The sequence below is a fragment of the Saccopteryx leptura genome, chromosome 8 (genome assembly GCF_036850995.1).
Source record: "Saccopteryx leptura isolate mSacLep1 chromosome 8, mSacLep1_pri_phased_curated, whole genome shotgun sequence".
Taxonomy (NCBI): domain Eukaryota; kingdom Metazoa; phylum Chordata; class Mammalia; order Chiroptera; family Emballonuridae; genus Saccopteryx; species Saccopteryx leptura.
Window position 1 is genome coordinate 68,490,855 of NC_089510.1, and position 12,983 is coordinate 68,503,837.

The window sequence follows — 12,983 nt, forward strand, 5'->3', positions numbered from 1 at the left end:
AGAGGCTGTGGAGAAAAAGGAACCCTCATACACTGTTGGTGGGAATGTAAAGTAGTACAACCATTATGGAAGAAAGTATGGTGGTTCCTCAAAAAACTGAAAATAGAACTACCTTATGACCCAGCAATCCCTCTACTGGGTATATACCCCAAAAACTCAGAAACATTGATACGTAAAGACACATGCAGCCCCATGTTCATTGCAGCATTGTTCACAGTGGCCAGGACATGGAAACAACCAAAAAGCCCGTCAATAGATGACTGGATAAAGAAGATGTGGCACATATACACTATGGAATACTACTCAGCCATAAGAAATGATGACATCGGATCATTTACAGCAAAATGGTAGGATCTTGATAACATTATACAAAGTGAAATAAGTAAATCAGAAAAAACCAGGAACTGCATTATTCCATACATAGGTGGGACATAAAAGTGAAACTAAGAGACATTGATAAGAGTGTGGTGGTTACGGGGGGGGGGGGGGGGGAGGGGGGGGGAGGAAGAGGGAAAGGGGGAGGGGGAGGGGCACAAAGAAAACTAGATAGAAGGTGACAGAGGATAGTCTGACTTTGGGTGATGGGTATGCAACATAATTGAACGACAAGATAACCTGGACTTGTTATCTTTAACTATATGTATCCTGATTTATTGATGTCACCCCATTAAAAAAATAAAATTATTTAAAACAAACAAACAAACAAAAAAAACGCAAATGGCTGCTGTTAGGACATAAGAAAAGATCTAACATTTGCAGTTGGAAGACCTAGGTTACAGTTCCAGTTGTGTCCACTTAACTGAGTAAACTAAGGCAAGTCATTTAATCTTTCTGAGTGGCACCTTCTTCATGAGAAACTTGAAAATACTGCTACTTTCGCAGCTTAATGTACACAGAGAATAAAGGAAATAAAGTGCATTATAAACAGCTGAGAACTGCTTAAGGTGATTGAATCCATTCATATTTATTGAGTAAATATATACTATGCTTCAGGCACTGTGCTGAAACAGAAAATATTCTAGTGGAGCAGATTTAAAGTGAATTAAATATTGAGACTGATAAGAATAATGATAAGGGAGGAGGATTAAAAAGAAAAATAATAACCCTAGGTACATAAAACAACTCGTGGAAGCATTTGATAATTTAAATGAAATGGATCAGTTCCTTCAAAGACACAATCTACCAAAACTCACACACAAAATAATAGATTAAAAAAGAAACAGACAATCTGAATAGGTCTGTATCTCTTAACAAAATTGCATCAATAAATAATAACCTTACAAAACAAAAAGCTCCAGACCCAGATGGTTTTGCTTGTTTATTCTACCAAATATTTAAAGAAGAAATGATACAAATACTCAGCAATAGAAGAGGAGGTAACATTCCCTAATTTGTTCTCTGAGGCCTAATACCAAAACCAGACCAAACAGTCTCAATTGAAAGGCCAGCATATTATTCTATGGGTATACTGTAAACAAAATGATCCTAAAGTTTACATGCAAAGACAGAAGACTCAAAATAGTCAACACAGTATTGAAGAATGACAAAGTCAGAGGACATGTCCCGACTTCAAAATGTACTATGAAGCTACAATAACCATGACAGTGTGGTACTGGTGAAAGACCAGACAAATAGATCAATGAAAAAGACTTGAGTTCCAATAAATACATCCCCTTAAATATAGTTAATTGAGCAAAAACAATTCAATGGGGAAAGAGATGGTATTTTCAACAAATGGTGTTGGAATAACTGGACATCCACATGCAGAAAATGACTCTAGACACTGACATCACACTTTTCACAAAAAAACTATGAATCAAAATGGATCACAGACATAAAATATAAAATGCAAAACTTCTAAAAAATAACATGAAAAAAATCTGGGTGACCTTAGGTTTGGTGGTGAGTTTTTAGATACATCAAATTCACAATTTATGAAAATAATTGAAAAAGTTGGACTGCATTAAAATTTTTTGTGAAAAGACACAGTTGAGAGAATGAAATTACAGGCTAGCGGAAAATATTTCCAAACACATATCTGATAAAGGACTTGTATAAAAAATATAATTAAAACTCAACAACAACACAGCTAAAAGGTGGGCAAAAGAACTAAAGAGCTCCCTTACCAATGCAAATACAAAGATAGGAAATGAGCACATGAAGAGATGCTCACCAGCCTGACTAGGTGGTGGCGCAGTGGATAGATTGTCAGACTGGGACATGGAGGACCCAGGTTCGAGACCCCGAGGTCGCCAGCTTGAGTGCGGGCTCATCGGCTCTGAGCAAGGCTCACCACCTTGAGCCCAAGGTCGCTGGCTCGAGCAAGGGGTTACTTGGTCCGTTGTAGCCCCCCCCCCCACTCCCGGTCAAGGCACATATGAGAAATCAATCAATAGACAACTAAGGAACCGCAACAAAGAATTGATCTCATCTCTCTTCCTTCCTGTCTGTCTGTCCCTATCTGTCCCTCTGACTCTCTCTGTCTCTGCCACAAAAAAAAAAAGAGATGCTCACCATTATTCATTAGAGCACTGTGCATTAAAGCAACAATGAGCCTGACCAGGCAGTGGTGCAGTGGATAGAGCGTCAGATTGGGATGCGGAAGACCCAGGTTCGAGACCCTGAGGTCGCCAGCTTGAGTGCGGGCTCATCTGGTTTGAGCAAAACTCACCAGCTTGGACCCAAGGTTGCTGGCTTGAGCAAGGGGTTACTCGGTCTGCTGAAGGCCCGCGGTCAAGGCACATATGAGAAAGCAACCAATGAACAACCAAGGTGTCGCAACAAAAAACTGATGATTGATGCTTCTCATCTCTCTCCGTTCCTGTCTGTCTGTCCCTATCTGTCCCTCTCTCTGACTCTCTCTCTCTGTCTCTGCAAAAATAAATAAATAAATAAATAAATAAATAAATAAATAAATAAATAAATAAATGCAACAATGAGACCACTAACCTGTTAGGAAAGTTAAAATCTAAAACACTGGATTTATTGTTTTATAGCCCAGAACATGGTCTATCTCCCTAAATGTTCCATCTGCTCTTGAGAACAATGGGTAGCCTGCTGTTCTAATTGATATGTATATGTCAACTAGGTCAAAGTGGTTAAAAGTGTTCAGCAGAAATCTGCCAGCCGTAGTCTTTATTTTCATTCCTCTGATTTTGAGCAGTTATAAAATGCCTTGTAGTTTTCATATTTTCTTAGTTTGGGGTTATTTGACTATATATTAATAGTTCTCAGTAAATTTGGAAAAATTCCAACCAATATTTCTTCAAATACTTTTTCTGTTCCACCTACCTTTTCAGACTCCAAGGACATATATTTTGGACCACATAAAAGTGCCCCACAGCTGATTGTCCCAGGGCAGATACTGTGGTTCATTTTTTTATTTTTCTGATTCTCTTTAACATGTTTCATTCTGGATAGTCTGTATCACTAAGTCTTTAAATTCACTATTTTTTTTTTATTTATTGAGAGGTGGGGAGGCAGAGAGATAGACTTTCACATACACCATGACCAGGATCCATGCGGCAGGCCCCCTATGGGATGATGCTCTGCCCATCTGGGTCCGTTGCTCTGTTGCTCAGCAATCGAGCTATTTTAGCATCTGAGGTGAGGCCATGGCGCCATCCTCAGTGCCCAGGGACAATTTGCTCTGAATGAGCCATGGCTGTGGGAGGGAAGGAGAAATAGAAGGAGAAGGAGAGAGAGAGAAGGGTGAGGGGCAGGGGTGGAGAAGCAGATGGTCACTTCTCCTGTGTGCCCTCACGGGGAATTGAACCTGGGACTTCCACATGCCTGGCTGATACTCTACCGCTGAGCCAACCAAATGGTCACTTCTCCTGTGTGCCCTCACGGGGAATCAAACCTGGGACTTCCACATGCCTGGCTGACACTCTACCGCTGAGCCAACCAGCCAGGGCCTAATCTTTTTTTCTGTTTTGGTGTTCTTGTCTGCTAATTATAATATATATATATGTCATATCCGTGTTTTATTTTTGAACTTCTTAGCATAGTTTCCAAGTTTTGGTTCAATGTCATACACTGTAAATTTTACACTGTTGGGACCCAAATATGTTTGTATTCCTAATAGTATTGCTAAGCTTTGGTCTTGGAAGCAGTTAAATTATACTTGAGCCTGACCAGGTGGTGGCACAGTGGATTGAGTGCCAATCTGGGATGTTGAGAACCCAGGTTGAAAACCCCGAGGTTGCAGGCTTGAGCACAGGCTTTCACCGACTTGACTGCAGGGTCACTGGCTTTAAGCCGAAGGTCACTGCCTGAGCCCAAAGTCGCTGGCTTGAGCAAGGGGTCACTTGCTCTGCTGGAGCCCCCCACCCCCATCAAGGCACATATGAGAAAGCAATCAATGAACAACTAAATTGCTGCAACAAGTTGATGCTTATCTCTCTTCCTTCCTGTCGGTCTGTCCCCCCCACACACACTAAAAATTATATACTTGAAAACAGTTTAATCCTTTTATGTCTTGCTTTTAAGATTTGTAAGGCATGACTGGAGCTATGTTCAGTGTAGGGCTAATTGTTTCCCATTACTAAGTACCTCTGAGCACTCTACTCAACGTTCTGTGAATTATAATGTCTTCTAATCTTCACTGGTGGGAAGGACACTGTTGTTGGCCCTATATGGCTGTGGCTATTAGTCCCTCTAGTCCAGGGGTCCCCAAACTTTTTACATAGGGGGCCAGTTCACTGTCCCTCAGACCATTGGAGGGCCAGACTATAAAAAAAAACTATGAACAAATCCCTATGCACACTGCACATATCTTATTTTAAAGTAAAAAAACAAAACGGGAACAAATACAATATTTAAAATAAAATAACAAGTAAATTTAAATCAACAAACTGACCAGTATTTCAATGGGAACTATGGGCCTGCTTTTGGCTAATGAGATGGCCAATGTGCTCCTCTCACTGACCACCAATGAAAGAGGTGCCCCTTCCGGAAGTGCGGCAGGGGCCAGATAAATGGCCTTGGGGGCCACATGGGCCGTAGTTTGGGGACCCCTGCTCTAGTCCTTGCAGTTGGTTCTTTCCTTGGCTTGGGTAGTTTACTTAGATCATGCTTGAGGGAGGTCTTCTGCACATTTCCAGAGTTCTCTCTCAGAATGTGCCCTGCAAACTCTGGCCATCTTAGTCTCTCTAGTCTCAGCTTCATCTCCTTAATCAATAAGTATGCTGGAAACTGCTTGGGATCCCCCTTCCTCCACTACTGCCTGGAAACTCTCTCAAAACATTAAGTTGAAGCAAATGGGGCTCACCTTGTTTATTTCTTGTCCCTTAGTAATCACTGTCTCTACTGCCTGATATCCAGTTTTGAAGAAACTACTATTTCAATATTTTGTCTATTTTCTAGTTGTTTCACGCAGGAGGGTAAATCCAGTCTCTGTTACTCCATGTTGGCCAGAAGTAGAATTCCTCCATCCTTGACTTTTATGTAGAAATATTTACTGAGTAGCTATTATATGCTGTGTGTCTCAAGGCTAAGTGATGGTAACAGAGTACTAGGCAAAGTATAGTCCAAGGTCTTTCTGTACTAATAGGAAATATAAGTATTCTGATTCTTAGATATTTCCTAGAACTCCATTTCTGGCCTTTTTTTCTCGCTAATTCACTTCCTCTTCAAGTCCGTCAAATTTCAAGAATTTAACTACCACTTCTATGTGGATGATTTCCAAGACTATATTTATTTCTTACCTTTTCCTACAAACTCCAGGTTTCTAGCCCCCCACTGCTTATTGTTAGCCTGTGAAACTGATATCAGGGAATGATCTGGGTTCTTTTGTATACCCCCACACCTAAATGGCCAAAATGTCAAGTGGATTCTATCAACTAAGCAAGTTCTAAATCCATTTTCTACTGTCCATTCTATATAACTCAATTAACAACCTTTGAGTTCCTATTACATTCTAGCTATCTCTATGCCTTCAGCCTTGACCCGTTCCAATTTATCCTGTACGCATTACGCTGGGTGATCTTTCTAAAGAGAAACCTCATTCCTTTATTCCTCTGCTTAGAATCTTTTGATGAAAAAATAAAGAAAAGCAAAAATACCCTTTGATGAGAATTTAATGGTTTAAAAATAAAATCCAAAGTGCTTACCATGGTTTACAAAGCAAATAAGGACACATTCCCTGCCTGTCTCTCAAATTTTAGCCTGACACCTTTATTTTTGTCCTATGTTCCAATAATACTTAAACACAACTCCCCAAATGTATCATGTTTTACATCAAATTATTTGTATATGTAATTCTTTTTGCTTAGAGAAAGTCCTATTTCCTTTTTTCCTTGACTCCTCCAGGCTCTTTAATATTCAGTTCACATATCTCCTCCATCCTCCAGGAAATTCTCCCAATTCCCCAGTCTATTTCAAATACATACTTTTACTGGTACTCCTTTGGCAATATATATTCAGAAACCCAACTCTTTCTAACTTATTCCAAACATATAGTTATTGTAAAGGTACTGGGGTGTTTTAAGGAGCAAAGAAGTGAAGGCAAGCCTAAAACTACAATGTGGGACTCAAATGCCATCAAGATTTTCTCTCCACTGTCTCCTCTCCTGGTTCCTGAGGAGGAACCATATTTTCTCTCTTCTTCACATAGCTCGTCTACTCTCCTCTGTGTCTGCCTCATTCCTCTCTTCTCTCTGTAGATTGACTTTTTTACTCGTTAAGTCCATATGATAAAAAAAGTAGTCACTGTCAGCTCCTGAACACTGTATCTTATATAATATAGAGACCTGACTTCTCAAGTTCAGTTCTAAAATTTCTAGTAAAGGACACTGAATGGCCCTACTTAGGCCAGCTGCCCACCCTTCATCAGCCAGGAGGAGCCAGAGGCAGGGTCATGCCTTCACATAGCTGCTCCTGTTATAATCTTGTGGACTGAAAGCAGAGAGATGTAAAAGTGGCAATTACCCCACATGGAGTTCAGAGCATAGTCCTTAAAGATGGCCACTAGTACTTGATTAGAACTCTATGCATAGTTATTTCAGAACATTATTTTCTATCCCTCTTATAAGAGCCCATTTAGAGCAAGAACAATGCCTTTCATCCACACAGGTAACAACCAAATAGGGTAATATATAATTAATAAACTCACTAATAATTAACTCTTCAGAAGACCAGGGTCTAAAACAAATGAAAAACCTTACATAATGTAATGGGAAAGACCATAAATTAGGAGTTAAGAGACTATACTTGAGTTTCACTCTTCGTCAACAGAACTTTTTAAAATAGCCATACCTACCTCAAGAGATTGTTGTAAGCTTTACATGAGATAATATCTGTGAATGTACCTTGCAAAAGTCAAAATCACTACACAAATATGAGGTAGCATTATTATTACAGTAATCACAAATGTGTAAATAAAGACTTGGAGAACTAGCACACCCTCCTGATTAGTGGGAGTTAAGCACTGAGGGTAGAAATTAAGAATACAATTACAACGAATGCCAGTATAATTCAAAATAAAGTTAAGATTTTCAAATAGCAAAAGCCTTCAAAAATAGGATTTTTAAAATACAGAATGAAAAAAACAAGTGCTTTTGCCAAGGGAAAATTAGATTTTTATTTATTATAATTTATGTATCGGAAAGTGTGGTTAAAGCTCACCATAAAGCAAAATGCACACACTGACAGAGAAGCCACTCTTGGCTTTAGGATTTCATTTTTTTTCTAATCTACTTGGTGAATTAAAGTATTCCTGCCTTATGGAGATATTATTTTATTTATGATTAAAAACCTTATGACTAATGTATTTTAAAATGGATATAAGACAAATTGCCTATATCAAAGCATTATTCAACACATGACAAGGATGAAATGAGATAATGTGTGTAGAGACATTCTAAGTGATAAGGTGCTATGTGAGGAGAGACTGCTGAATACAGTAGCCTTTATCAGCAAAGGCCCAGATGCTTAATACCAGCTGGGAAGAAAAGCTTGGAAAGTCTTAAAAGAGAGCTAACAGGGACATTCTTGATTGGGTAAAAATCATTTGTAAATTAAAAAGAGTAATAGCATCATATTACTGTTTGACTTTGTGTGTATGTGTCTCTACTGCATGAAGTAAAAGAACACAAAATGGACGCTAAGGAAAATTCTTGCTGTTCCCCTAGGAATGTTCCTAGAGTTTTCTAAAACTATAGCTTAATGTACTTTTAGTTTTCTCCTCTTGTTGAAGTTGGACAGGTTCAGGTCATTTTGCTGAAGGAAACAGGCTGGAATGATGCTTCCTACAAAAAGCTTTGGACACAAAGTCAGCTAGAATCGAAACAGGAGATGAGTTTTGAGTATAAAGAAAGTTTTAGGGTAGTTAGAAAACGTAAGTAACAACCAATAATTAAGAAATGCTTTTATTTATGTAATTTCTAGATTATCTTTTTTTTAATCTAAAAAGTATAAGCAGCTGGAAATAATGGTAATACTCTTCTAGTTAGGAAGCTTGTGCATGTAACTGCACATCTGAAGGCTGCATGGCCACACCCTAACTGAAGGTCACAAGTGTATGCCAAGTAAACCCACAGCACTGGAGAGCTCGAAGGAGTCAACAAGAGAGTCGTAAGATAGAGATTCAGCGCACGCCAAAATTTAGCAGCAATGTGCTTGAGACACATTTAAACATTAACACTATTTCCTGTTATTTATATATAACTAAATATTAGTTGAACCTGATCAACAGTGAATTTTTCCCCCTTTTAACTCACCTGTAAGATCCTTTGCAAGATTGATGGAAGGGCAATAAATGTCGCCATGCTGTTTACAACTTGCATAGTCAAAGATTTCAGAGCTGTTTTAATAAAATGTTGATATCAAGATTAGTTTAAAATAAGAATTTTTTTTCTACAAGTCAGTGGAAAATAGTGGATTTATATAGTTGCCTAGAAACTTAGCTAATCAAGGCCAGTTTGATATTTTAAAATGAACTATTATTGCAAAGCTAATAATCAAGACATATTCTCTAACTGGTGCCATGGAAAGCCCTGAATCTGAAAATGAAGTCAACACTACAATAAAATTTCATTAAGATACAATAAGAATATGATACTGAGAAAAGGTATCACAGTGTTAATTTTCAGCAGACAAAAATTGTATGACAGCATACAGGGACTCTGAGGAACTCACCTGCGGAGTGTGGGTGAGGTGCAGCTGAACCAGACAGCTTCTGAGGGGCCATCATTGCCTCCAGTAATGGAAACCAGAGTGCCTGTAATGTCAGAACAAACCAAAGAAAAACAAAAATACCGTTATTTTTCAGAATGAGTAACATCAGCAAAGTGTTTCACAGGGACCATAGCAAAAACAGGTATCTTTACCATGTACCCTGGGAAAATAAGGAAGCTGAAAAGTAAGTTTAGACCTTAGAACTGCAATCTTTTGTGTCTCAGGAAAGGACAGGTATGAAGGAGTCAGGACAGAGTCTCCTGCTGGGTTATTATATATTCTGGTATAAATGCGTCATTGACAAAGTCTAAATAATCCCAAGTACCACAGAAGGGAACAGAAAACCCCAGAGCTATCCTACCCTATTTCTCTACGGCTATGTCAAGCAAGATAAATGGATAAAGGTTACCCAAAGTTTTGTCTTCTATCAAGCATTACTTTGTATTTCCTTAGCCATCATAAATCAAGAAGTGGAAGTTAACATTATTTCAATTAATATTTCCAATCACATCATGAAATCAGTTAATAGATCTATAATTTATTTATCATATTATGTTGGTCATTGTATTAAATGCTTTACAAACATTTTCTCATTTCAGTCTCATTATAACCTTATACAGTGAGCATTTTCCTCACTTGAGATAGAAAAATGAAGTTTAGAAAACTTAAGTAATTTGCCAACAATCACACTGCCAGTAAATTGGTAGAATGACTCTCAATTCTGTGCTCCTCTTAAGCCTTAAGAAATATCTTTATTGTCAAAAATCAAACTAATATATTTTAGAAATTTCAAACATGTTTTCTTGTTGGATAAAGACCTTAACACAGTAACCTTAGGAGGAACCTAGTCCTGGCGGCAGAGCAGGACAAGGGGTTATTTACGGAAGTGCATGGTCTGCACCCGCTCTCTGACACTGTAGAGCTCACACAGCAATGGAGATATGGAGCCTGTTAAGGGGACAGGATCAGGGTCCAGTGACTTTCCCACTGGATAACCTCCCACTGAGGAGCTCTCCTAAGGAGCCTTTATCTGCCCCCACGTGAGGTTTTCTAAGGCCAGGGTTTTATACTAATGAGTTTTTATGTATTTCTTCAAGTTCTTAAGATACTGGCTTTAACTATATTATATACTGGCAATTCTTTATTTTATTGAAATTTTAATTTATTTTATCCAGTACTCATCAACTTTAATCTTATATTTTGTTCTTTTTTAAAAAATTGAGGTAACAGGCCCTGGCCGGTTGGTTCAGTGGTAGAGCGTCAGCCTGGCGTACAGAAGTCCCGGGTTCTATTCCCGGACAGGGCACACAGGAGAGACGCCCATCTGCTTCTCCACCCCTCCCCCTCTCCTTCCTCTCTGTCTCTTTCTTCCCCTCCCGCAGCCAAGGCTCCATTGGAGCAAGGATGGCCCGGGCGCTGGGGATGGCTCCTTGGACTCTGCCCCAGGCGCTAGAGTGGCTCTGGTCGAGACAGAGCGATGCCCCGGAGGGGCAGTGCATGGCCCCCATGTGGGCAGAGCGTCGCCCCTGGTGGGCGTGCCGGGTGGATCCCGGTTGGGCGCATGCAGGAGTCTGTCTGTCTCTCCCCGTTTCCAGCTTCAGAAAAATACAAAAAAAAATTGAGGTAACATTCATTAATAACATTATATAAATTTCAGGAGTACAATATTATAATTCAATATCTGTATACCCTATTGTGTGCTTACCACCAAAAGTCTAGTTTTCATCTGTCACCATATATTTCATCCCATTTACCCATTTTGCCCCCCACCCACCTTCCCCTTTGGTAACCGCCAATCTGCTGTCTGTATCTATGAATTCCTTTGTTTCCTCATTTGTTACTTTTTACTTAGTTCACCCTTTACTTGCCTATTTTAACTTGTTTTGACAACTCTATTATTTATTTCTGTGCATTTATGGTCTTTTAATTGTCTATGGCATATCTAATTTTTCCGTTTTGAATTTTATATTATACTTTGAAATTTTATTTATAAACTTCCTTGTTTAATCCAGACAATTTAGAAGAATTACCATTTAAAAGGTTATTCTATTCTTGAGTTATAAATGGCAGACCAGGGGAAGCATGGCTGTACAGGTAATAGCTATAAAATGTGTTCATATCCTAAAATAGAAGTTATTCTTCTTCAACTAAATCTCCACATTAACCCTAACTATATGGTAATACCTTTTAAATATTCTACCTTTCTTGCTCTTTAAAACTGATTCTTAAAATTTTTATCTGGATAACCAAAAGCCCATAGGCTAAAATAAACATCCGTGAAAGTGATGATCCTAACCCCTGAGACAACACAACTACAGCTGAATCACTTTCCCGTCACAGAACAACCAGCTTTCTCTTCAGGGAATTATATGCATAGAAAAAGCATATTCTCTGTTATAACTAATCAGTATATTTATGGGTAGCACCATAAAGATAGGACAGGCAGAAATTCTCCTTGGGAAATGACTGTTGACCCAACTTCCTGTGGTCAAACTTTAAGAAAAGACTCCTGCCTGACCAGGCGGTGGCGCAGTGGATAGAGCGTTGGACTGGGACACAGAGGACCCAGGTTTGAGACCCCGAGGTCACCAGCTTGAGCATGGGCTCATCTGGCTTGAGCAAAAAGCTCACCAGCTTGGACCCAAGGTTGCTGGCTTGAGCAAGGGGTTACTCAGTCTGCTGAAGGCCCGCAGTCAAGGCACATATGAGAAAGCAATCAATGAACAACTAAGGTGTCGCAATGAAAAACTGATGATTGATGCTTCTCATCTCTCTCTGTTCCTGTCTATCCCTCTCTCTGACTCTGTTTCTGTAAAAAAAAAAAAAGAAAAGAAAAGACTCCTTAATATTACATTTTCTGAAGAAAGTTTTAGAAAGAGATATTACAGACAGTTCATTAGCAAGTTTCTGGGCACATCAACTTTTCTAGTTAGTGTCTGTGGCCATTGTTCTCACTCTCTCCAAAACAAAACAAAGCAAAGAGAAACAAGGCAAAACAACTATTAAAATCCCCCAAACTTAAAGTTTGGTATTATATATATAAAAGCAATCTAGCATTTTCACAAAAATACTATCTACATAAAAACCAACGTTCAATTTTTTTTGTTATTATGAAACTTGTTTAGAAATGAGGCAGAAACCAGTTGTTGGGGATAGGGGATAGAGAGTGGTGTGAGGTGTGTATGTGTGTGCCAAAGAGAGGGAGAGACAGACAGACTTGCCTATGGACAGACTTCTTTTACATACAGTCAGAAAATGGTGTAATTATAATATTAGAGAAGTGAAAATTTCAAAGACTAGAAATAAGTTTAACATCTAAAATCTTTATTAAACAAATTCTAACTCAGATGCTTTGTGACCAAAAAATAATAATAAATTTCTCTTTTGCCACTATCTCTGAGTAAGAGATACAGAGTTCAAATACAGTCAGAACAATTCCTGGAGTTCTGGAGGTATGGGTCTTATAGCTAATTCTACCACTAATATATGTGAATCTGGACATATTTCAGCTTATGTGAACCTGAATGGCTCTATTTATAAAACATAATTGTAATTTTTCCTTTAAATTTCTAGGAGAAGAAAGAGTATCAAATAGATATTAGAGAAGAGATGGAAGGGTTAAGAAATAAAAAAGGCTCAGAATCAAATATGTATAAACATAGCTTTAACAATATTAGCCCTTTTGTGTTTTTCTTCAAAATATAACCATGTCCAAATATAGCCAGCTAACCACAAGATAAATGAAAATAAAAATTTGGGATGGAAAAATCATGGCAAAAGGACTGGTGTAAACCCAATATCCATTT

At 38.6% G+C, this 12,983-nt stretch overlaps 1 protein-coding gene across 3 annotated transcripts in view; it reads right to left on the reverse strand.

The window, feature by feature from the left end:
* VPS8 (VPS8 subunit of CORVET complex) overlaps positions 1 to 12,983 on the reverse strand; it is a 397,311-nt gene that overhangs the window by 102,291 nt on the left and 282,037 nt on the right. For all 3 annotated transcript variants that reach the window (XM_066346811.1, XM_066346813.1, XM_066346812.1), the window contains exons 40-41: positions 9,139 to 9,220; positions 8,721 to 8,803 (exon numbers count right to left, since the gene is read on the reverse strand). In XM_066346811.1, coding sequence (XP_066202908.1) covers positions 8,721 to 8,803; positions 9,139 to 9,220 — 165 coding nt within the window. The remainder of the gene's footprint in view (positions 1 to 8,720; positions 8,804 to 9,138; positions 9,221 to 12,983) is intronic.